This window comes from Felis catus, chromosome B1, assembly GCF_018350175.1.
Source record: "Felis catus isolate Fca126 chromosome B1, F.catus_Fca126_mat1.0, whole genome shotgun sequence".
NCBI lineage: Eukaryota > Metazoa > Chordata > Mammalia > Carnivora > Felidae > Felis > Felis catus.
This window is the reverse complement of record NC_058371.1, coordinates 132910670-132937002: the sequence shown is the minus strand read 5'-3', so window position 1 is coordinate 132937002 and position 26333 is coordinate 132910670. Positions and strand designations below refer to the sequence as shown.

Genomic DNA, 26333 nt, shown 5'->3' with positions numbered 1-26333 from the left:
TGAAATAGGAGTAAAACTTTTTCCCTTTCTATATAGCATCATTACATCAAAAAATATAATTTTCAGTAATAGCAATTTAAATTTTTGATTCACATGTACTACACAATGTCTATTCCAATCTATCTATTAATTATACCATTTCTGAATGTTAATTCTAACATGAATAAAGGATCATGTTGTTAGAAGTTCCACATAATAACTGCTATCATTTATTAAGGGATTGCTAACTACCCAGAACGGTACTAGGCTGTGCTTATACCAGTATTTATTCACCAACAATTTTTAAAAACCATCTTTTTCTGTACTGAGTGTTGGAATACAGTGATCACCAAAACATTCTCCTAGACCTCAGGAGCTCTCAGTAGATCAGGGGAATATGTATATAACCAGACTATGCTCAAATAGTACAATATGCTACCAGTGAAGTTTGCAGAAGCTACTAGGCGTAAAGAGGATAGAGATATCAAATGCCCTTTGACTTTGAGTCAGATAATGCTTCTCAGGGAAGATTCTTCTGCTAAGGTAATTGGGATAATCCTAAAGCACAGGTATTATTATCCCAGATGGAGGAAATAAAGGTTTAATAAAACTATTTAAATTTCTCAAGCTCACACATCAAGTAGCAAAGGGAGAACTTGAACCCAGGTCCTTAAATCCAAACTCCATGTTGCTTCCACTAGCCAAGGCTCCTTGATGCTACGAAGTTCTTTTCTTTACAGTCTACTATTGCCACTTGTATGGATTTGGTGTGGGGATGATAAATAATTCATCCTTTAAGCATAATCTTAGATTTAGTTAATACTTAAATAAAACTATTCAGAAGAAATGTTATTACCATCAAGAACAGCAAGACAAAGTTATGGTTATGCCCTTTGCAACTACACAGCTCTGTCCCTTCATTGGCACAGGCAGAAAAAAATCTAGTTAGCGACCTCAGTGCTAAGCCTGATGATGCTCCCTGTATGACTCTGTGAACATTCCAGATATGTTCTGGAACACTGAGTTGTCATAGCCTTCTTCTTGCCCAGGAAAAAGTCAAATGCTTCTTGACCAAAATAATACCTTATTATTAGTGGTTATCATCTTTTGCTTTATAAGTAATTTCATGTTGTTATTTTTTTCTTTAAAAACAGGTTAATATTCCTAAAGAAAATGAAGATAATTATATATTTTTGCATTTGGTCAGCAGCATGGGCCATTCCAGTAAGTATGTGTTCCTCAGAAAACTCTCCTTACTTTCCTATCTCTTTTAACCTAACATCAAATAATATATATTTAAGATTTTGCAGATAAGTTGTGTCTAAATATCTAGATTTGCATGAAAGACTTTAACAAGATATTTTTGGGGATCTCCACAAATCCAAATATGCACTCCAATTCATGCTCCCATTACTCAAATTGAAACTCATGTCTTGTCAGATGGATTATTACTTTTGTTTTTTTTAACGTTTATTTATTATTGAGAGACATGAGAGAGACAGAGCATAGGCACTGGAGGGGCAGAGACGGGGAGACAGAATCAGAAGCAGGCTCCAGGGTCTGAGCAAGGTGTCAGCATAGAGCTGGACATGGGGCTCGAGCTCACAAACCATGAGATCATGACTTGAGCTGAAGTTGGACACTTAACTGACTGAGCCACCCAGGTACCCCGGATTATTACTTTTAAAATCATTCAAATTAGGGGCGCCTGGGTGGCTCAGTCAGTTGAGCATCCAGTTTCGGCTCAGGTCATGATCTCGCCATTCTGAGTTCCAGCCCTGTGTCAGGCTCTGTGCTGACAGCTCAGAGCCTGGAGCCTGCTTCAGATTCTGTATCTCCCTCTCTCTCTGCCCCTGCCCCACTCAAGCTCTGTTTCTCTGTCTCTCAAAAATGAATAAATGTTAAAAAAATTAGAAAAAAATTCATTCAGATTGTAATCCCTTCAGTAGCACGTATAGTAAAATTGGAACAATAAAGAGAAGATTAGCATGGACCCTGTACAACGATAACACACAAATTTGTAAAATTCATTCAGATTAATTTACATTCAATGCCCAAAAGTCATGGAGACTTTAGCCATCTTTGCTCATGCCCTATCAATTTCATTCTAATATCAATGAGGCCTGCATTTTTTAGGAAATTTTCAAGAAATGAAAACAGGAAAAAATCTGATTTTTTTCAACATAGGAGAAAATGTTTCACTCATATACTTTTTTTAATGCTCCTTGGGGAAAATTTGGAATATACAGATAAACACCAAGAAGGAAAAAGTTAGGAAAATTAAACCATTTGTAATTGTATTAGCCAGCTGCTAAGGGTAACATTTTGGTATGTTTTCATACCATCCAGCACATTGGTATTTATGTAGTTGAGAATTTTCTCAACTATTTCAAATGTACTCCTGAAGGACATAGAAGTAGCATATTACTAGCTTTTGTTTCTGCCCTGGCTCTTGTCAGACCTGCTATTTTCTTGGAGGTTTTGGCCAGGTTATACTTAAGGTGGGTCTTGTGCTAGTGTGGGAGGCTTGTACAGAAACACCACAGGTCTATCTCCTCATTTTTATAAAAGACAATTCTCCTGAGATAAGTAGTCTGGTTAGTACTTCAATAAAATTGGTAATACCATTGTGAAAATTATCTGTATGCCCAGTTAAAATTCTACATAAACTATGAAACAAACCACTTTTGTTTTCTACCTGATTAGATCACACTTTGGCCTTTGTGTTCTATATTTTTTTCTTTATTTAGGGGAAAATGTGTGTCTGTGTGTGTGCACACATGCATGTGTGCATGCATGCATGGACACAAAATCAGAATGTTTTCAGTTTCCAATATTTTCATTTTGGTAGGTTCCTCAAATCAAGCCACTGGAGAGACATGCTGTTGACAAATCTGTGAATGTAAAACTTCTAGAGAGAGCAAAAGTGCCAATACAGGTATAAGATATAAAATGTGTTTCTAAGCTGTTCTTAAAATTCTATTAACTTCCAGAAAACTGATGCTCATCTTTTCAGTTCGTTGTGCTTCAAGATGATATCTACAACTTACTTTGAATTGTTTCTCTTCTCCAGGATGAGTTAAATGCCAATGACACCAACAAAGAAGGTAGTGTCCCCCATGAAAATGAAAGAGGAAGGCAACAGTATGCTGAAGATGGTTACAATGGAGAAAAAAATGGCTCTGAGTGGGGAGAAGTAGGAGGGAAAAGTTCCTCTACACATTCCATGTTAGTAAATGAAGAGGGGAATACTGAAGATCAAAACAGGGTCACAGGAAAACCAGAAACATATGGTTATGATGGGATACATGGAAAAGAAGGTAGCACCACAGCAAATGGCATTAGGGGACAAGTAAGCATTCTCGACAATGCTGGAATTGTAAATGGGACCAATGTTAATAGAAAAACTGATAAGAATTCAAAAAATGGAGATGTTGGAGATGCAAGTCAGAGTGAGGATGCCACTGTTGTCCAAGAAGATGGACATCAAATAGATGGAAGCAATAACAGTACAGGCCATGAGGATGAAATAAATAGGAATTCCTGTGGAAATGAAGGTAATACAAGTGAAATAACACCTCAAAGAGAAGGTGAGAGAAATGGGAATCAGGAAGGAGTAACACCAGGGGGAAGTGGAGCTGGCAATGGAGAAGATGCTGGTCTGGATAATTCTGAAGGGAGTCCTAGTGGGAATGGAGCAGAGGAGGATGAAGACAAAGGCTCTGGTGATGATGAAGGTGAAGAAACCGGGAATGGAGAAGAGGACACTGGTAACAACAGCAAGGGCCAAGAGGGTCAGCCTCATGGAAAAGAAGATAATGATAATAGCTTAGGGCAAAATTCAATTAGTAGTGAAGATGATGACCCTGAAGACAAAGAAGATCCCCATGACATCAATGGAGACAACACTTCCAAGAGTGAGGAGGATTCTGATGGTATTCCCAAAAATAAAGATAGCCAAATAATAGAAGACATGCAAACACCCAATCACAGAGAAAACAAAGCTGTGGAAAAGAAAATCACTGATGAATCAGAGCCAAGTGCTATTGGGAAGAGCCAAGATAAGGTTAGTTTGTGAAACTGATTTCTTTCAATGGCAGTTTAAATTCTCCCTCTCCATTCACTGATGGTAACACAAAAATAAATCGTAATAGGCGTTCATCTCTTTTTTGCACCTAAGCTACGTGAATATTTAATGGGAAAGTTAGAGTTCTTACTAGACTTTGATACAGAACAATTTTTAAAAGCAGATACTTCTGAAAATTTGACTGCAATTTTACAAGTCTAATACTAAATAACTGATTCACACAATGTAACTGTTCACACAAGTTCCTACTGAGTAAAAATGCAAATGGGTTGTTTTATAATCTAAATACCAGGGTTCTGTCATGTGAATAAAGCACATTTTCACAAATAGAAGTTTATGAAGTATTGGAAGCTGAACTTCTGTTCCTCTGGTTACCTTCCCCAGTCAGTCTTCCTCAGACCAATGCAGTTTGGCAGCATAACACCAACTAACCAATCATTCTTTTCTCCATATTTCCACAGGGAATAGAAATTGAAGGTCCCAATAGTGGCAACAGAAACAATATTACCAAAGAAGCTGGGAAAGTTAGTGAAGATAAAGAGGGTAAAAGACAACATGTAATGGTCATGGGCAAAGGAAATGTCAAGACACCAGGAGAGATTGACAACATACAAGGACCTGGTCAGAAATCAGAACCCGGAAATAAGGTTGCACACAGCAAAACAGGTAGTGAGAGTACTAGTGATGGATATGACAGTTATGAGTTTGATGATGAATCCATGCAAGGAGACGATCCCAACAGCAGTGATGAGTCTAATGATAATGATGATGTCAATTCTGAAGGTGACAATAACAGTGATAGCCGAGGAGATCCTGGTTATGACTCTGATGAATCAAAAGATAATGGCAATGACAGTGACTCAAACGGAGGAGATGATGATGACAGTGACAGCACATCAGATGCTAATGATAGTGACAGTAATGGCAACGGTAACAATGGGAGCAATGACAATGGCAAACCAGACAGTAGCAAAGATAAATCAGACAGTAGTGACAGCAGTGACAGTAGTGACAGCAGTGACAGCAGTGATAGTAGTGACAGTAGTGATAGCAACAGCAGTGATAGCAGCAACAGCAGTGATAGTGACAGCAGTGACAGTAGCGACAGCAGTGACAGCAAGTCAGACAGCAGTGATAGCAGTGACAGTAGTGACAGCAGCGACAGCAGTGATAGTAGTGACAGCAGTGACAGCAAGTCAGACAGCAGTGATAGCAGTGACAGTAGTGACAGCAGCGACAGCAGTGATAGTAGTGACAGCAGTGACAGCAAGTCAGACAGCAGTGATAGCAGTGACAGTAGTGACAGCAGCGACAGCAGTGATAGTAGTGACAGCAGTGACAGCAAGTCAGACAGCAGTGATAGCAGTGACAGTAGTGACAGCAGCGACAGCAGTGATAGTAGTGACAGCAGTGACAGCAAGTCAGACAGCAGTGATAGCAGTGACAGTAGTGACAGCAGTGATAGTAGTGACAGCAGTGACAGCAAGTCAGACAGCAGTGATAGCAGTGACAGTAGTGACAGCAGCAACAGCAGTGACAGCAAGTCAGACAGCAGTGATAGCAATGACAGTAGTGACAGCAGCAACAGCAGTGATAATGACAGCAGTGACAGCAAGTCAGACAGCAGTGACAGCAGCGACAGCAGTGACAGTAGTGACAGCAAATCAGATAGCAGCGACAGCAGTGACAGTAGTGACAGCAGTGACAAGTCAGACAGCAGCGACAGTAGTGACAGTAGTAATAGTAGTGACAGCAGTGACAGTAGCGACAGCAGTGACAGCAAATCAGACAGCAGTGACAGCAGTGATAGCAGTGACAGTAGTGACAGCAGTGACAGCAAGTCAGACAGCAGTGACAGCAGTGACAGTAGCAACAGTAAATCAGATAGCAGCGACAGCAGTGACAGCAGTGACAGCAAATCAGACAGCAGTGATAGCAGTGACAGTAGTGACAGCAGTGACAGCAAGTCAGACAGCAGTGACAGCAGCGACAGCAGTGACAGTAGCGACAGCAAATCAGATGGCAGTGACAGCAGTGACAGTAGCGACAGCAGTGACAGCAGTGACAGCAGTGATAGCAGTGACAGTAGTGACAGTAAATCAGATAGTAGTGACAGCAGTGACAGTGATAGTAAATCAGACAGTAGTGACAGCGGCAATAGCAAATCAGATAGTAGTGACAGCAGTGATAGTGACAGTAAATCAGACAGCAGTGACAGCAGCAACAGCAAATCAGATAGTGATAGCAGTGACAGCAGCAACAGCGACAGCAGTGACAGCAGTGATAGTAGTGACAGTGACAACAGTGATAGCAGTGATAGCAGTGATAGCAGTGACAGTGACAACAGTGATAGCAGTGACAGCGACAGCAGTGACAGTGCATCTGATAGTAGTGATGAGAGTCACAGCAAGAGCAAGGCTGGTAATGGCAACAATGGAGGTGACAGTGATAGTGACAGTGAAGGCAGTGACAGTAATCACTCAACCAGTGATGATTAGAACAAAATAAAAACCCACAAGATTTTTTTTTGAAAAGTCTAGTGAGTAATTTACAGGAAATGAAGATTTCTAAGGAAGGAAAGAAAGGGGAGACATAAACAAAAGATGTAAACATTCACAGAAACAGTGAGAGAAATAGTCAAATTGTCAGATTTGGAACCAAGTTCCCGCACCCTCAGGAGAGAATCTGAATGCATGATCTTTGGTACGTGCATGTTAAAACACATTCTGAAAAGATTCTGTTAAAAGTACATATCTAAACATAAAAGAACAATTAAAATATTCTTTAATACTTTACATAGAAACCTCAAGTAATCACGTACTACATGATAACTTTAATTTAAATGCCAAGTGCTTCAGGGAATGTAGCAAGTAAACACATCTTAAAAACAACCTGTGGCACTGCTTTAATCTTTCAGTAATTATACATTCTGGATAGATGGTCTGCTTACTGCTGAGTAAAAGATGCTGTTACCATGATATTCAGCTTGGCTACACATTCATTTGCTTGTTCTAAGGAAGAAATACACTTGTAACATGAATAAGAAATGCAGCAACAACTGAACCTATCTGGACCATGGGAATAATCTATCTCATTATTGAATGGAATAATTACAAATTAGAAAAAATTTAAAGAGTGCTAGTCAGAAAATAATTTAGAGGCTGGTTTACATAACAAAATCTGATGTACAATATTTCATTCCTGCAAAGCACTGGAAATTTAGCATAATGTTCCTTAAACTATTGACAAAATTGATGCAGTACTTAGAACAGTGTCTTGCCTCCAGTAGCACTCTCCAACTATTAATAAATAAATGATACATGAATGAAGGACTCTTAAGAGCGGGTTCACTTTTTGAACTCTATGTTCAGAGCTCTGTTAAGTGGAATTAGCATTTTTCTACTTCAGTCTCACCAAGTCAAACTTGGTTCACATTTCCCTTTTAAACCCCTACATGTCCAAACTCTCAGATCAGACCCTGAGACTCCCTTCTCACTGTTAATCTCTTTAATAAAGCCAACAGTTGCTGGTAGGTAATGCTTTGGAAATTACTCTTCTTTGAGAGTCATATATGCAACTATAATCTGAGCATGGATTGTTCTACTTTTGCATGAATGAGGGTAATTCTTAGTTTCGAGGTAAAGCCCAAACCCTGCAACATGAGGATCTCAAAGATGTATGCAACTAAAAGTGTGCTATTTAAGAGGGTGGAGACAGAATTTATCACCCAAGCTAGGAAATGTTTGAAAGTGAAGGGGGTGCTATCAATAGTCACTTGGCAACAGGAGGTGTAAATTGAGATTGTTCAGGAATACTGGGAGATGCAATAAACATAGCCATAGACCTTTAAGGTATTCTTCAAGATTTAGTACCGATGATTTGTAACTTCCCTCTTTTTCCATTTAGGCAATTATTTTTAGATTTGTCTAATCAAAGGTAAAAATCTAGTAGCGAAGTTCTGAATGAAACTTCTTTGATGCTAATTTTCAACCAGTCATCATTTGACAATTTATTTCCTAATATTACGCATATTTTATAGAGTTTCAGTAGGTTTTGTTTCTACCTTCTTCTTTAATGTAAGAGTTTCTTAGGTGAGATCAGCATTACAAGGAATACTGCTGAAGGATTTAAAAATACTACTATTCGGGGCACCTGGGTGGCGCAGTCGGTTAAGCGTCCGACTTCAGCCGGGTCACGATCTCGCGGTCCGTGGGTTCGAGCCCCGCGTCGGGCTCTGGGCTGATGGCTCAGAGCCTGGAGCCTGTTTCCGATTCTGTGTCTCCCTCTCTCTCTGCCCCTCCCCCATTCATGCTCTGTCTCTCTCTGTCCCAAAAATAAATAAAAAAAATTAAAAAAAAATAAAAAAATAAAAATAAAAGTACTACTATTCATAAACTATTCATACTCATAGTACTGTAACATTTCAAGTCCCTACTATATTATAATCATGTAAACGACTCCAAACTTCTTTCCTTAAAACATGTTCTAGATTTTTAATTCCTTTAGGCTTCAGCTTTTTGTCTTTTTTTAATTTGTAAAGTGTGGCTTCTAGTACCTGTCTTACCTATTTTTAAAGGTTGTTATGAGCATTAAGTCAGGCAATGGATGTGAAACTCTTTGTAAATTACACAAGATATGTAAATTAAAGAGAATTAATTTTGGTGTTACAATAAACCTCTATTTATGTGACTATTCACAAGGAAAACTCCCTTAATCTTAATGGGTTTACAAGTCCTTACTCCTTACATCACATTTTGAAGATTTAGCTATTTTTAATTGAAAAAAATAACAAGTATATGCACAAAATAAAAATTTCAAACACTATGAAAAGGTATAAATATATTATTTCTTCCTCATCCCAGATTCCTAGTCCTCTACTTCTCTTCCTTGAGGCAATTCCCATTACTAATAACTTGTGAAACTGTCCAGAAATATTCTATGTACATATAAACACCCATGTTCCCTCCCCCCCCCCTTTTTTTTTGAGAGAGAGAGAGAGAGAGAGAGAGAGAGCATGTGAGTGGGGAAGATGGGCAGAGGGAGATAGAGAATCTTAAGCAGGCTCAACACTCAGTCTGATACTGAGCTCCATCCCATGACCCTGGGATCAGGACCTGAGTTGAAATCAAGAGTTAGCTGCTCACTCGATTGAGCCACCCAGGTGCGTCATGTATGTTTCCCTTTTAAAAACACATGGAAGTGGGGCGCCTGGGTGGCTCAGTCGGTTAAGCAGCCAACTTCGGCTCAGGTCACGATCTCACAGTCCGTGAGTTCGAGCCCCGTGTTGAGCTCTGGGCTGATGGCTCAGAGCCTGGAGCCTGCTTCCGATTCTGTGTCTCCTTCTCTCTCTGCCCCTCCCCCATTCATGCTCTGTCTCTCTCTGTCTCAAAAATAAAACGTTAAAAAAAATTAAAAAAAATAATAAATAAAAACACATGGAAGTCTATTATACACAGTGTGCTTGTATTACTCTTTTTAACCTAAGAGTATGCCTTGAATATTGGCTCACAGCACAGAGATTGACAACTTTTTTTCCCCATAGTTGTGTTGTATTTCATTTTTTGAACTGCCATAGATATTTAATCTGTCTCTTTTTTTGAATCACGTCCTAAGCATTTCTGGTACGAGAGTCCCTGCAGGTAAATAGCCTAGGTTAATAGCTCAAGCTGGATAAATTCCCAACCAGTTCTTATAAAGACTTCACCTTGAGAAGTATATGGGGGATAAAGGAGATGCTCAGAATCTAGGGCTGATGTCAAAAATAGTGAAGGAAGACTATGATCCTGATTTTCTTATATAATATCTACATTGACCTCTGGAACTTTGAGGCAAAAATAAAGGTGACCCTCTAAAAGGATGTCTCAAGAGTAGATCTTTCGAATATAAGAAGTCTGATATTAGAAAACAATATCTGTTTCGTGTTATTTTCTGGAATAAGATTAGTAAGCTATCTGCTAATATTGCCCATGGGAGCAGTATTTTTTAAATTACTTTTCACTTAGTAGGTCATGAAATCAATTTAGTGACTCATGCCTTACATTTTGTAAAATGAAAGAATAAAAAGGAAAAATTTAAGAGCATTATAGGTAGTGTTTTATGAAACCTAACAATATTTGCCTCTACATGCATACACACACAATATGTCTAAGTATGCATATACTAAGACATGATTTAAAATATCATTCTGACTCGCTGTAGTAAAAAAAAAAAAGATTTGAAAGCCATTGGTTTAGAGAAGCATTATAAAACATTATCGCTACTAGAAGTCATTTCATATTCACTTTTCACATTCACTTTTCTCTTTACAAACCTGTAAGTTTCTTCCCCACTTTTTAAGCAGTGGTCTAATAAGAAAGAAAGAAATAGTGGTATATGTATACGGGGGTGGGAAGAATGGTGGTAGGGGGATAGGTTTTTGGATTTATTTGTGCTACAGTAAAAGACCCGAGGTAACACTGTCATCTTTTCAACAAGAGGCTATCATGGAAGTGATGGTGACTTTGCTGAGGATTCAAGATTTCTTTTTGGTGGCACGGGTTACTTTGTATCTGACTGAAGATGAACGACCTTAAAATTGGCTCTCAGCAATCATTTTATCCTCTCCACTTAACCTAGGAATTCCTTCCACACCTGCTCACACCACAAATCAGGGAATGCAATAAGGGTTTTGTTTGTTTATAAAATATAACCTTAAAAAAGATTATAAAAAGATAACCTTTAGAGAGTCATACCTACCCATATAAATACATTTTAAATTATTAACTGAAAAGGGATTCCCAGAAGTCAAAATTGCTTTATGGTTTGTAATGGAAGTTCTGAAAAACTTTGGACCGAAATAGCCAGGAACAATTTTCCTCTCCCTAAAAGGAGCAGGAACAGAATAGAATAGTTCAGTCATAGATGAAAATATCATTGTGTTCTCACAGTGGTCCATTCACTGCTGCTTGCAAGCAAATCCTCTAGAGGACGAAACAAGTCAACAACAAGATGTTCCCAACCTCCTCCCTCTGCACAGGGACCTTGGGTTCATATGCTAAAAAATAGAAGTCAATTCCTACAGGGCTCTCATATAGCTCAGAAAAACAGTCTAAAGTGTAAAGATCACAATATGTTGGACTCTGTGTGTTTTCTAGTAGTTAGCACAGTCCCAGCTCTGCTGAAACACTGTATTTACAGAGAGCTTTCTCAGAAGGTGCTTCTCTTACTCCCAAGTCCATTATTTTGGGCTTTGCCACTGGCTATATGCCTTCTTCTTTTACCCTTTCCTTCTTTTCCTCCCTAGTAGTTTTCTCTTCAAAGAGATGAAGAAATTGTGGCAAGGAAATGCTTTGTCATTTGCAGAATTTAGTTCCTGGGTGTCTCCCTGTGTGAGGCCCCAGGCAAACCCCACAGTCAGGGACTGCCAGGCTTGAGCTTATATCATGGCCCTTTCCCCCTGCTCCCACCTTTCAGTTGCAACTAGCTGGGACCCAGCTCCGATTCCCTGGTACTTTCCTCACTTGAATCCACTGAATCTTTCCTTGCTATCCCAACTTCATCTCCCTATCTTCAGACCAATCTGAACTGAAGGCAGAAAATACTTAGGCTGTAACAGACCAACACTTGGCACCAAAGCACATTTACTTCTTGTCAATATTATCCGAATATCCCAATTCCAGTAAGCAGACTCTTTCGTCGTCCCCAAATGGCAATCCCCTTTAATCCTTCTAACTGGGCTTCTGCATAGCTTTCTCCTCACATTGTAGTACACTGACCAGAACTGTCCTAGCCCAATCAGCCTAAGATCACCAGCAAACCTGTTGTCTGACACAATGAGGCTTACTGACCCCATGTGAGGAAGGACGCTGTATATAAGAGCAACCTCCAGTATCTTGGCAAACAAAGAAAAAGAACAAACTATTACAGGATCTTGGGAAAGGGTGAAATTTAGGTGATATTTAAATGAAACAGTGTTTAAGAGGCTCAAAGCAAAGCAGGATTGTGGCTAAAGGATTCATCATCAGGTCGGGAGTGTGAAGTAGACCCAGGCTCTGGTGTCCTTGGAACGTGCAGGTAAGATGGATGTGGACTGCTGTATTCAGAAACCTCTTATCTGAACCTCCGCATCTAGGCTGTAAATTGAGAATGATTCTCTGTGTCCAAGGGCCTCAGACCCTTCAGACAAGAGTGTTTTTTTTTTAATTTTATTGATATAATTTTAAACACCAGAGTCTCTAATAATCTATAATTTTAGGGAACAAAGTTTCTCAGAGATTAATAAAACAGAAGTAACTCACAGTAGAGGGTTGTTATGTCATTTTACAGTGTCCTTGAGAGTGAGATTTTTTTTTCTGTTAAGTTTTCAGCTGGCTTTATCTGTGTCTACTCTTTCCAGCCCAAGCTAATTTTTACCTTCTTAGAAGGTATATTTCTGCTAAAACCAAGACTCTGCTTATCTTGCTAGCCTTTTCCCTACTCTCAATGGCTGACTGCTCTTTAAATATTCCCATTCTACATCACCACCTTTGAATAAAAAAATTTTTTTAATGTTTTATTTATTTCTGAGAGAGACAGAGACAGAGTACAAGTGGGGGAGTGGCAGAGAGAGAGGGAGACATAGAACTCAAAGTAGGCTCCAGGCTCTGAGCTGTCAGCATGGAGACCAACGCGGGGCTTGAACTCATGAACCCTGAGATCATGACCTGAGCCAAAGTCAGACACTTAACTGACTTGGAGCCACCCAGGCACCCCTAAATCACCACCTTTGGACTTTACATCACTCCTGTGATTTCTGCTTCTTTTTTGCTGATTACTCTTTGTACCCTGAACACACACTGTTATTTCCTCTTAGTCCCAGTGTTTTGCACACAAATTGCCCCATTTAAACCCTGCAACATGGCACTTCTCCACTGCCATTTCTCACTGCCTCATGGAGACAGGGAGATCTACGCTCTGTCTCCTCCACTTAGCTATTAGAGGCCTTCAATTGTTTGAGTTCTGGTAGTTAACAGTTCTCATCTCTAACTGAACTTGAGGCCTCTTCTGGAGGTCAAATTGTTGTGCATTAACTTTGTAGATGTTTTCTTCTCAGAAATCTAACTCTAGGTTTCTGAGGTTTGAGTCTTAATTTTTTACGTATGTCTCCTCGTCTTTTTTGGTTTGTCTGAAGAACAGTTAAAAGACTGATGTTTATAACTGGTTCTGGCTTTTATCTTTTGGTACTCAAATTGTCATCAGTCATTATCTGCCAGTTGTTAGGATTGAATTTCATTTTCAAGAAAGTAGTTAAAGAAATGCAGCCATTTTGTTCAGCCAGAGAATCTTATCATAGTCCTCTTTTCCATTCTGACTAGACCCAGGATAAACAAGATAGGAAAACTCCTACAAAAACAATCAGAAAAAAAATCCACATTATGCTTCATGGCTCTACGCTTCAGAAAAAGACTGCCACCTTGAAACAAAATGGCTGTTGATAAGTAAATTTACTCTCAACTTATCAGATAGGTAAGGAATAGCTCAGTAATATTACTGTTGTGAATACATAAATTTAGTTAAATGTCTTCTTCCTTACCTCTTTTACTTATCTTCAGAGGAGTGTTTGATGGAGAAATGTCCCAATCCAGGATGTCTACAGCTAGAGCTTTGGCAACACCATTGAGAACTTTAACTTTTTAGAACTTTGAAATAATCTTATCCACTTATAGGTGTTTACAGTATCCACATCAATGCTAATCAAAACCTGGCCAGTGGAGTAGTTACAATGTGTAAACTGTTTTGTTAGGCTTTAGAAGGACAGGAATTGAGAATAAGCAATTTATAGCAACGTGACATTGCCATGAAATCCAAGTGTGATCATTTTTCTAGTAATTCATTTTCATTGTATTTATATAAGCATAAATCCAGGAAATATTTGGGAATGGATATTAAGGATGTGGGATAATAGCAGAAGGAACATAAAGTTGAATCAGGCCGAAGTTATTGATATAGGCTAAGCAGAGATTCTACATTTAATATTGCAGTTCAATGAGTTAGAAAGTGCTCTAAGAGTCTGACTTGTTGGTTGATTGAAACATGGACCAAAAGGTGGCAAACCGTGAGTGAATTGGAAATGCCTGACCTCTCTTGATTTGATGTAGAGGAAGGGATTTAAGGGAGATTGAAATTTTAGAGTGGATTTGTCATTTAAGATCTACTTGCCTATACTTGGAGAATCTAGAAGACATAACTCTCATCAATACTTTGAGAAATACATTTTTTAGGGAAGCCCCAGCATCACTGAAAAGCTCCACGATTGCTCTTATCTATAAGCCAGACCTTACAGTGGGAATCTCAGCTATTCAATTTGAAGCCTAAATGCAATAAAGATAACTGGATCCCTAAGGTGGCAGGGGCCAAATGGTGGCACTCAACTGCCAAAGGTAAGGTGGGTATGGTTACTGTATTGGACAGCAAAGTCAAAATAGCAACTGAAATTGTCTGACTTGTGTAGATGTATGGTATTGGCTAGTTAATCATGGTGCTCCTAGAAGTGAAACTGATGGTGAGCCTAATAAATTCTTTGTCTGTATAAGCAGAAAAATTCTATGTCAAAAGTCTAATTCAAATAATAAAAACAAAGATTTACAGTCCCTCAATCAATTCCCAGACTTGAAACTGTTTATAGATCTAGAACTCCTTGAGGAAGGACCTTAAACACACTACCAGAAACTTATACTGTTGATCTTTCTTCTAACCTTCCCCAAAGGGGCCTATGGCCTTTTACCAGGCCTGTACATCACTGGGGAAAATAAAGCAATGAGATATTGTGGGGACTACAGGACACTGGCTCTAAACTGACACTAATTCTAGGAGACTCAAAATGCCACTGTGGCCCATCAGTCAGAGAAGGGGCTAATGGAGGTCAGGTGAACAATTAGCTCCGGTCCATCTCATAGTGGGTCCACTAGGTCCTCAAACTCATTCTCTGATTATATCCCCAGTTGCAAAATGAGTAACTGGAGTAAACATACTAACAGATGGCAGAATCCCCACACTGGTTTCCTAACCTGTAGAGTGAGGGCTTTTATAGTGAGAAAGTCCAGTGGAAGCATTAGAACTGACTCTACTTAGGAAAATAGTAAATCAAAAGTGATACTGAATCCCTGGAAGATTACAGAGGTTAGTGCCACCATCACAGACTTGAAAGATGCAAGGGTGGTGATTCCCACCACATCCCTATGCAACTATGAAGTTGGTGGTGACTCCAACTTCAGCTGCTATACCAGATGTGGTTTTATACCAGATGCGGTTTCATTGCTTGTGCAGATTAACACATCTACTGGTACTTGGTATGCAGCACCAATCTGGCAAATGTCTTTATCTCCATCTCTATCCATAAAAACCACCAGAAGCAGTTTACTTTCAGCTTGCAAAGCAGTAATACACCTTCACTTTTTATCTTCACTATACCTATCAACTTTCCAGCCCTATGTCATAATTTACTTTGTAGGAATTTTTATTGCTTATGCCTTCTAGAAGACTTCACATTGGTCTATTACGCTGATGCAACTCATGAGATTCTGCTGACTGGACCGAGTAAGTAGAAACGACTCTAGATTTACTGGTAATATATTTGCATGTTAGAAAGTGAGACATAAATCTTACTAAAATTCAGGGGCCTTTTACTTCTGTGGACTTTCTGGGGGTTCAGTGGTATGAGGCATGTTGAGATATCCCTTCTAAGATGAAAGGTAAACTGTTGAATCTGGCCCTTCCTACAACTAAGAAAGAGGCACAAGGTGCAATGGGCCTTTTTGGATTTTGGAGACAATATATTTATTTTTTGGGAGTGTTACTCTTGTCCATTTATTGAGTGACCCAAAAGCTGCTTGTTTTGACTGTGGTCCAAGAGAAGAGAAGGCTCTGCAACAGGTCCAAGTGCTGTGCAAGATGCTCTGCCACTTGGTCCAAATGATCCAGCAGATCCAAAGGTACATAAAGTTTCAATGGCAGATAGGGATGATGTTTGGAGCCTTTGGGAGGCCCCTACAGGTGAGTTGCATCATAGACCTTTAGGATTTTGAAGCAAAGTCCTGACATCATCTGCAGGTAAGTACTCTCCTGTTGAGAAACAGCTCCTGGCCTGCTACTGAGCCTTTGTAGAGATTGAACACTTGACCACGTGTTACCATGTTACCACATGACATTAGCTTCCTATCATGAACTAGGTGTTACCTGACTCATGAAGCTATAAAGTTAGGCATGAACAGTGATACTTCATCATCAAATGAAAGTGGTATATATGTGACTGGCTTGATAGAGTGGTAAAATGGTCTTTTGAAGACTTAGTACAATGCCAGCCAGGTGGCAATAAGTTGCACTGGGGCAAAGTTCCACAGAAAGCTGCATGTGCTCTGAATCAGTATCCAATATATGGTGCTGTTTCTACTGTAGGATTCATGAGTCTAGGAATCATGGAAGTAGAAATTGGAGTGGCACCATTCACTATTGTCTCTAGTGATCCACTGGCAAAATTTTTGCTTCCTGTAACTGTGACTTTATGCTTTGCTGATCTGGAGGTCTTAGTTCTAGAGGGAGGAATGTTTCCACCAAAGAGACACAACAATTATTCCATTGGACTGGAAGTTAATATTTCTGCCTGGCCTCTTAGAGCTTCTCATGCCTCTGAAACAGCAGGTAACAAGAGAGTTATGGTATTGGCTGGGTGACTGATTATGATACCAAGGTGAAATTGAACTACTACCCCATAATGGAGGTAAGGGAGACTATGTCTGGAATACAGGAGATCTGTTAGGGTGTCTCTTAGTATTACCATGCCCTATGATTAAGGTCAATGGAGAACTAGAACTACCCAATAGAGACAAACTATAAAAGACAAGTATCAGATCTTTCTTTCTCTGACATATCTCGCTTAGCATAATGTGCTCAAAGTCTATCTATGTTCTCAAAAATGGGAGGACAAGCCAGTCACATTCCTTTTTCATGGCTGAATAATATTTCATTGTGTATATGGAATCTTTTCCACATCTTTTTTATCCATTCATTCACGATGGGCATTTGGGTTGTTTCCATATCTTAGCTATTATGAATAATGCTGTGATAAACATGGAAGTGCATATATCTTTTCAAAATCCTGTTTTGAATTCCTCTGGGTATATACCCAGAAGAGGAATTGCTGGATAGTACAGTAGGTCTGTTTTTAATTTTTTGAGAAATCTCCATATTATTTTCCATAGTGGTTGGGCCAACTTACATTCCCATTAACAATGTATAGGGGTTAACTTTTCACCACATTCTTGCCGGCACCTGTTATCTCTTGTCTTATTAGATGGTGTCAGTGAAGGTTTTCACACATTTCTATCATGACTGCTACTGGTCTGTCATTGACAATAAGATGCATCTTAAAAGGCTTACTTTCAGATTCAGCTACTCTTTTCCAGGAAAACCTTTTTCCTTTTGCAAACTAAGAGTTGACTCTTTTGCAGTTTTTTCATTGGTTGGCTTGTGGAGAGTTGTAAAAAGGAAGTCCCAAGTAGGACAACTTGGAGAACTGATGCTATGGTCTATTCTAAGCATCATTTAAGATTGGCAAAGAAAAATGAGGGACATGATGTACTCAGTGCTATCCGTTTTTATTCTACTAGCAATTTTCTCCAAGATCAGAACATTCTGAGGTCTCCAGATTGGAAAAGAATCAATTTCTGCAGCAGACTAAAATCAACCTTTTTCAAATAACTAAGTTGTGGTATTGTTAAATTCCCAAAGTCTCCAAATAGCAAGATGCAATTTTCAACTGTTCTCACAAATAGGAAAATTAAATTTTTTTTTATCCACTCCCAAACCTCAATACAAAGAATTAATTTAACTACCATTATGGAGAAGAGAAGTATTTTTAAAAACTCAAAAAATTCTGGTGTAAAAATATTACAAGCACTTGTTTACTTAAGATTAGAATGGTGAAACTGCATCAGGAACTCAGAGGAGCTGACCTTAACGATCACATTCAATATTAATTTTCTAAAAAAAGAATATTTATCTAAAAGACTATACACACACACACACACACACATACACTTACATATGTATATGTATATACATATGTATATACATACGCACTTACCTAAAGACATAAAACAAATGTATAACTTTAACAAAATTTACAAAGCAAATGTGTATGTAGCTACCAAGTTACAAAACAATACTGCTTAGCTCCTCAGTAGCTTCTCCCACACCTCTTCCCCACCTCTATCCCCTCCCTGCTCCCAAAGGCAGCTCTCATTCTAATTATGTAATCACTTCCCTGCTTTTATGCATTCTAAAATACTATCATTATAGTTTTGCCTACTTTCAAACATTATATAAATGATATCATACAATATGGCTTCTTCTGTTTTTGTATTCTTTAACTCAACATTGTTTTTCATTATACATATTGGTATATATCTTGTTGTTTTTTTCATCCCCCCCCACCCCAAACCCCTCCAGCAACCCTCAGTTTGTTCTCTGTATTTAAGAGTTTCTTATGGTTTGTCCCTCTCCCTGTTTTTATATTATTTTTCTTTCCCTTTCCTTATGTTCATATGTTTTGTATCTTAAATTCCACGTATGAGTCAAATCATATATTTGTCTTTTTCTGACTAACTTCGCTTAGCATAATACACTTTAGTTCCATCCATGTTGTTGCAAATGCTAAGATTTCATTCTTTTTGATCTCTGAATAATATTCCACTGTATGTATATACCACATCTTCTTTATCCATTCATCAGTCAATGGACATTTGGGCTCTTTCCATACTTTGGCTATTGTTGATAGCACCGCTATAAATATTGGAGTGCATATGCCCCTTTGAAACAGCACTCCTGTATCCTTTGGATAAATACCTAGTAGTGCAATTGCTGGGTCGTAGGGTAGTTCTATGTTTAATTTTTTGAGGAACATCCATACTGTTTTCCATCCAATATCTGTTGTTGCCTGAGGTGTCAATGTTAGCCATTCTGACAGGGGTGAGCTGGTATCTCATTGTGGTTTTGATTTGAAAGAATTGCCTACTCTTCCTCTAAATCTGTGCTGCACCATGTGGTAGCCACTAGCCATGTGTTAACTGAGCATTTAAAGTTAAATTAATTAAAATTAAATAAGAGTAAACACTCAGTTCCACACTTCCTTTGGCCACATTTTAAGCTCAGTAGCCATGTACAGCTACTGGGTACCACACTGAACCATCTAAATATAGAACATTTCCATGATCCCAGAAAGTTCCTCCAGGGCCCAAACTATAACTTATTCATTTTATATCTCATGCCCACCACAGTACTCGACACAACAGGCTTTTGACAAATGTTTCCTGAACTAGAGGAGGTTTACAGTCCAGTGGTGAAGACAGAAAACACAACATGCTATTAAATGAGGTTTCAAAGGCTAAGAACATTACAATAGGGGCTGATATAATAGTTCTCTAACATCCTAAAGATGTAAAGAGGCAGCTCATCTATGTAATGCAGACCTAGAGACTATGAAACAAGATGACCCACTTCCAGCTTATAAGGGAGAGAGAGGAGAGGAAAGGAGAGATTTTTTTCTGGAGAGAGTTGCAATACACTTGCATTACCCCCACTCCCTAATCACAAGGTAAAGGGGGGATAAGGAGACAGTTGCTTTCTCCTCAAAATATCCAAGTGAGAAAAGTATTAAGAAGACCATTTAAACAGCTTGCTGGTGGAAACTAAAGACTTCAAAAGTACATAAAATCCCTGCTCTGTCATTTGTTGACTATGGGATACTGGGCAAGCTACCTAACCTCTTGAAATTTCAGTTTCTTCATTTGTAATTTTGAATAATGAGAGTGCTTATTTCATAGGGTTAATGTAAGAATTAAATGAGTAAACCAATGCAAGGACCCATAATAACAGCTTATTTAATTTTATTTGAGTTGGATGTTCTGGTTGACAAATTCCTTTTACTGCATATCTTTCAACATATTCTTTTTTTTTTCAATGTTTGTTTATTTTTGATTGGGGGGGGCGGGGAGGGAGACAGAGCATGAGTAGGGGAGGGGCAGAGAGAGAGGGAGACACAGAATCTGAAGCAGGCTCCAGGCTCCGAGCTGTCAGCAGAGCCCGACGTGGGGCTCGAACTCACAGACCACGAGATCATGACCTGAGCTGAAGTTGGATGCTCAGCCAACTGAGTCACCCAGGTGTCCCTCTTTGAACATATTCTTAAGCTCAGAAGCTTTTAGCAGACAAGCAGAAAATCTAGCTATCCACTAACCATGTGTGCTCTTTCTTCTACAATGGGGAGAGTTGTCTCTGGGAGGCACTTGTCCAGCTCAAGACCACATCCTCTGCACTTTTGCATTCAGATATGGCCATATCATTCATTATCATGAATGGAGTAAATTCCATTGATGGAATGTGAGTGAAAATGATATGTAATAATTCTAGGCAGTATTTTCCTTTTTTCTTCCTTTACATATTCTACCTTATCCACTGCTGTTTTGCCTTAGGTAGCAGACAACTGAGTTATTAATTATTTTAAGCTAATGGTAGGCTATTATTTTATTATTTTTTTTTCCTTTTAGCTTCAATCCCCACACTCTATCTCTTCTCCATTCCTCATATTCTGCAGGCAGCTGAAATCTCGTATTTTGCTGTATGTCTTTTAACGTAAGGATAACTTAGAAAACTCTGTTGTGTTGTTTTGGGTATGTGTTTTTTGAATTCATACAAAAAAATATGGCGCTAGAAGTCTTTTTAATACATATGTATAGATTAAGGAACTGTATTATCTATCAGAGCCTATTAATTCTTTAAGATGTGATGTTATATTGTATTAATACTTTGCATGTGTTTTTTTTTATTGGTAGAATCTAAGGTAGTTGCCAGTGCCTAGAACAGTTTCTAACACAAAGAAAATATAAAAATCAACAGCTGAGCAAATGTTTGACAAATATACAAATGCAAACTTAAAAAACCTAATTGTTTCAAAGAACAAAACACTAATGTGAAAAGATATATGCACCCCTATGTTTACCGCATTATTTATAATTGTCAAATTATGGAAGAAGCCCAAGTGTCCACTGATAGATGAATGGATAAAGAAGCTGTGGTGTATATGGACACATACATACAGACACATAGATGCATGATGGAATACTACTCAGCCATAAAAAAGAATGAAATCTTGTTATTTGCAATAATATGGATGGATCTAGAGAAGAAATGCTAAGTTGAACTAAGTCAGTCAGAGAAAGACAAATGCCATTAAATTTCACTCATACATGGAATTTAAGAAACAAAAGAAATGAACAAAGAAAAAAAGAGACCATCCAAAAAATAGACTCTTAACTATAGAGAACAAACTGATGGTACCAGAGGGGAAGTGGGTTGGGGGATGGGAGAAATAGGTGAAGAGGATTAAGAGTACACTTACCATGATGAGCACTGAGTAATGGATAAAATGTTGAATCACTATATTGTACACTTAAAACTAATATAACACTGAATGTTAACTATATTGGAATTTTAAAAAAGTTTCATTTTTTCCCCAGAAAATAACCTTACTTTACCTAAATTACATGTTTTAAAATGAAAACAAGATACTAATTCATAAGAATATTGCCTGGAGAAAGATGCCACACTATTTAGTGTGTTTTATTTCACCCATTTAAATTCAAAACTATAATATCACATGAGTAAGGAAGAAGCGATAATTGTAATCTTTAATTTATGTATCTTATCAGGACATCTTATTGAATGCTCATTGTGTTGAGTTTGCATTTTAATAAATGTAATTCACATACAATAAAATGATCTATTCCATCTGCACTTCATACACTTAAATTGTATAGACTGTCCTTTAAATTCTATTTTTATTTTTATTTTAGAGAAAGACACAGTGTGAGCAGGGGAGAGGGCAAAGAGAGAGAATCTTAAGCAGGGTCTACGTTCAGCACAGAGCCCAATGTGGGCTCACTCCCATGAACCTAGGATCATGATCTGAGCCAAAATCAAGGGTCAGATTCTCAACTGACTGAGCCACCCAGGAGCCCTCTACTTTAAATTATTAAGTAATGTTTCTAATAATCATAATTTTGTAATTTTTATAATGTTACTCTTTAATTATAAAAAATCTGAGTTTAGTATTGATAACATAAAATAAGGAAATAGATTTCCTAGACAATAAAACATTTGATAACCCTATGCATGCTGGAGGCCTGGTTAAGTATCAGGCATAATTTTTTTCCATAACTTTTTAGAATGGAAAATTTCAAAATATATAAAATTAGAGAAATAGTATAATATAATTATTGTCCATACTTAGCTTCAGGGGTGATTAATTCATGGCAAAGTTGGTTTCATCTGTTTCCCTACCCACTTATCATCTTTCACTTATTTTGAAGCAAATTCTAGACATCATAGTATCTCAGTATCTTTAAGTTAAGAATGCTTAAGTACTATAGTCCCATTATCATGCTAATAATAATAGTTCTTTAAAATCATAAAATTTCAAGTCAGTGTTCACATCTCCAATTTTTTAATAAATTTCATATTTTCCAGCATATTTTTTTGGAATTAGGATACAAATAAAATTAATACATTATTACACATGGTGGTTGCTATGTCTCTTAGGTCTATTTGAATCTATAGGTTTCTCTCTCTTGCTCTCTTACTTGAATTTAGTTGTTGATGAAATCAGGGTGTTTGTCCTATAAATGTTCCCAGTCTGGGTTCTGCTGACTGAGTCTGCAATTTGATTTGGGTTTGCAAAGTGATGGTGTTCTAATTATATCCTTCCTTCTTCATTCATGTCTATAAAGAGAAACTTCCTCATCTGTTACTCAGTGGCATAGTTCATAAAGAAACACAGAATAAATGTTTAATTATCTTCTTTTATATAAAGTTTTAAAATAATGAATTTTGTAGTGATCAGGATGAGAAATTAAGAAAACAATGCCACTCACAATTGCATCATAATGATTAAAACACCTAGGAATAAATTTAAGCAAAAGGGCGAAAGACCTGTACTTGAAAAGTATAGAATATTTATGAAAGAAATTGAAGAGGACACAAATAAATGGAAAAGACACACTATATTCATGAAATGAAATAATTAATATTGTTAAAATGTCCATGGTGCTCAAAAAAAAATCTACAGATTCAATGCAAACCCTACCAAAATATCGATGGCATTTTTCACAGAACTAGAACAAATAACTTAAAATTTGTATGGAACCAAAAAATACCCTGAATAGCCAAAGTAATCTTGAGAAAGAAGAACAAAGCTGGGGTTATCATATGTCTCTCTGATGTCAAACTATATTACAAAGTTATAGCAATTAAAACAGTATGGTACTTGCACAAAACCAAACACATAGATCAATGGAACAGAATTTAGAAATAAACCCCATGCTTATGCAGTCAATTAATCTTCAATGGAACAGCTAAAATATGAAAGAATGAAACTTTCTTATACCATATAAAAAATAAACTCAAAGTGGATTAAATACATGCAAGACTAGAAATCATAAAAATCCAAGAAAACATAGGTAGTATGAGACATCAGTCTTAGCAATATTTTTTGGATCTGTCTCCTTATACAAGGGCAAGAAAAACAAAAGTAAACAAGTGGGACTACATAAAACTAAAAAAAAAAAACAACAAAACTTTTGCATAGAGAAGGAAAGCAATAAAACATAAGGCTTCCCTCTGAATGGGAGGAGATATTTGCAAATAATGTATCTATTAAGGGGTTAATATCCAAAATATGTAAAGATATATGAATAATTATTTTCACTGCAGCATTATTTATAATAGACAAGTATGGAAGCAACCTTAGTGTACATCAATAGATGAATGGATAAAGATGTATATACACAATGGAAGATGTATATACACAATGGAATATTACTCAGCAATAAAAAACAATGAAATCTTGTCATTTCCCCTAACATGGATGCAGCTAGAGGGAATTATGCTAAGTGAAAAGAATCAAAGAAAGGCAAATATATTATTTCACTTATATGTGACTCTAAAAAAACAAAATAAACAGAAATAGACTCATAGATACAGAGAACAATCTGGAAGTTACCAGGGGGAATGGGTTACAGGGACAAAAATAGAGGAAGGGGACTAAAAGGTACACACTTCCAGTTATAAAAGATAGGACATGGAGAAACAATGTATAACACAGGGAATATAATTAATAATACGTAGTAATTTTGTATGGGGGCCAATGGTAGCTAGATTATAGCGATCACTTCATAATGTATATAAATGTTGAATTACTATACTGTACACCTGAAACTAATATAATATTGTATGTCAACTACACTTCTGTTAAAAAAATAATGAATTTGTTAGCATCTTCCAGTGTTGGGCAATTAGGAGTTTTTTGTATTGCTTTGATTTTGGTATTGTTACGAATGCTTCCTTCTGCTTACTCATGCATAGGGCTTGCTTTGGCAGAACATATACTGCTTACTCCTGCATAGATAACGTAGGTCTTGTGGTAGTTGGCAGTTTGTCCTCAGCCACTTTGTTTGGAGTTTGTGGGTATAACCTGTCATGTAGTGTTGTAACCGGTCTCCAAAATGGCCTGAACCTTTCCTCTGTTCCCTGCACATTCATTCTGATCCTCACACCAAAAGGCACAGACTTTTTCTCCTTCTGAACCTGGGATGGCCCTGTGACTGATCTGACCATAGAATATAGAAAGTGATATTTTGGGCAGCTCTTGGACCCCAGCCACCATGTGAGAAGGCCAAGCCACAAAAAGAGGCCATGTAAAGGAGAACTGAAGTGTTCAGAATAAGAGTTTCAGCTGAACTCCCAGAAGACAACCATATGAGCGAGTTATCTTGAATTCTAAAACAATGTCCTATAACATCCTCCACCAAAATCTTCCCAGGATCCACTCTGACATATGATTAAAAGGTTCTTGTATGATAGACCTCAGTCAAGACCCATGAAACCACCTGGGAGTGTAACTGAGAACCAGAACAGAACATTGGGAATTTATAGCTTCCTCATATTAAGTCTGGTCTTCTAATCAACCTTATATCAAAGTAGACTCCTTTCTCCTCATTTTCTGCCCCCTCCCACCCCACTGAGTTCACAATGAATAAGTTGAGAATTCATATATCTGACATTTGTTTTCTGGATAAAGTTGCATACCCCAATTCTCTAGAACCAGCTTGGTAGGAATATCAACTAACACTTCCAACAGCCAGGGGTGTCTGAGTGGTTCAGTCAGTTAAAGCGTCTGACTTTGCTCAGGTCATGATCTCACTCAGGTCATGTTCTTGTAGTTCGTGAGTTTGAGCCCTACATCGGGCTCTCTGCTGTCAGCGCAGAACCTGCTTCAGATCTCTCTCTGCCCCTCCCTGCTCATTCTCTCTCTCTCTCTCACTCAAAAATAAACATTAAAGAAAACTTCCAAAAATCATCAACATGTTCAAAAAATTAGAGTGAGTCACACAAACTATAGATCGGCCCATTTTAAAGCAATCTATTAAGTTATTCATAAAAGTCTTTACTGAGTATTTATTATGACTCAGGAACCTAGGTATTAGGGTCCTGGATATACACCAGTAAACAAAGCAAATATCTCCACTCTTGAGGAAGTTAAATTTTGGTAACTTATATTCTTTAAATAGTTGTTCAGTGATCATCCCATTGTTACTTAAGCATTCTCTTTGGGAGGTGCCAACTCACTTCCAGCTCCCTCCAACAATCTTCAGTACTCCCCTGAAGACTCCTGGCAATTACTATTTTATCCGTTTCACTACATCTTCAGTGATGGCAGAGTCTCCTGGAACTTGATTTTTCCATATGCCACCCATCTAGGCTTCCCCTTTATCCAATTCTGATTTCAAAGAGTCACCAGAGTTATTTTTTATAACCATTTTTTAATGTTTATTTTTGAGAGAGAGAGAGAGAGAGAGAGAGAGAGAGAGAGACACACACACACACACACACACACACACACACACACACACAGCGAGCAAGCGAGCAGGGGAGGGGCAGAGGGAGAGGGAGACACAGAATCCAAAGAAGGCTCCAGGCTCAGAGCTGTCAGCACAGAGCCCAATGCAGGGCTCGAACTCATGAACTGCGAACTGCGAGATCGTGACCTCAAAGTCGGATGCTTAACTGACTGAGCCACGAAGGAGCCCCAGAGTCACCAGAGTTAAATCCAAAATGTGGCAAGAAGTTGGAGGGAATAATGAAGTGTTAGATTTAAATTATTTTTGGTTAAAAACAAAAATTACTTAGGGTGGTAACAACA

At 38.0% G+C, this 26333-nt stretch overlaps 1 protein-coding gene and 1 non-coding gene across 2 annotated transcripts; both read left to right on the top strand.

Annotated features, from left to right (window-relative positions):
- The first annotated feature begins 1152 nt into the window (after positions 1-1152).
- On the top strand, positions 1153-7385 carry DSPP (dentin sialophosphoprotein). Its single transcript, XM_045056114.1, has 4 exons — positions 1153-1203; positions 2831-2917; positions 3053-4045; positions 4528-7385. The coding sequence occupies exons 1-4, from the start codon at positions 1153-1155 to the stop codon at positions 6562-6564; spliced, it is 3168 nt and encodes a 1055-aa protein (XP_044912049.1). The 3' UTR covers positions 6565-7385.
- Positions 1913-2019, top strand: LOC111560299. Its single transcript, XR_002742056.2, has one exon. It is a non-coding gene; the product is annotated as a U6 spliceosomal RNA (small nuclear RNA).
- Positions 7386-26333: the final 18948 nt, after the last annotated feature.

What these genes read in the sequence shown, in the direction of transcription:
- DSPP (XM_045056114.1), top strand. Translation starts at nt 1,153, where the DNA reads ATGAAGATAATTATATATTTTTGCATTTGGTCAGCAGCATGGGCCATT. An exon ending in CAGCAGCATGGGCCATTCCA is followed by an intron (nt 1,204 to 2,830) that starts GTAAGTATGTGT and finishes TCATTTTGGTAG; the next exon opens with GTTCCTCAAATCAAGCCACT. An exon ending in TTGGGAAGAGCCAAGATAAG is followed by an intron (nt 4,046 to 4,527) that starts GTTAGTTTGTGA and finishes ATATTTCCACAG; the next exon opens with GGAATAGAAATTGAAGGTCC.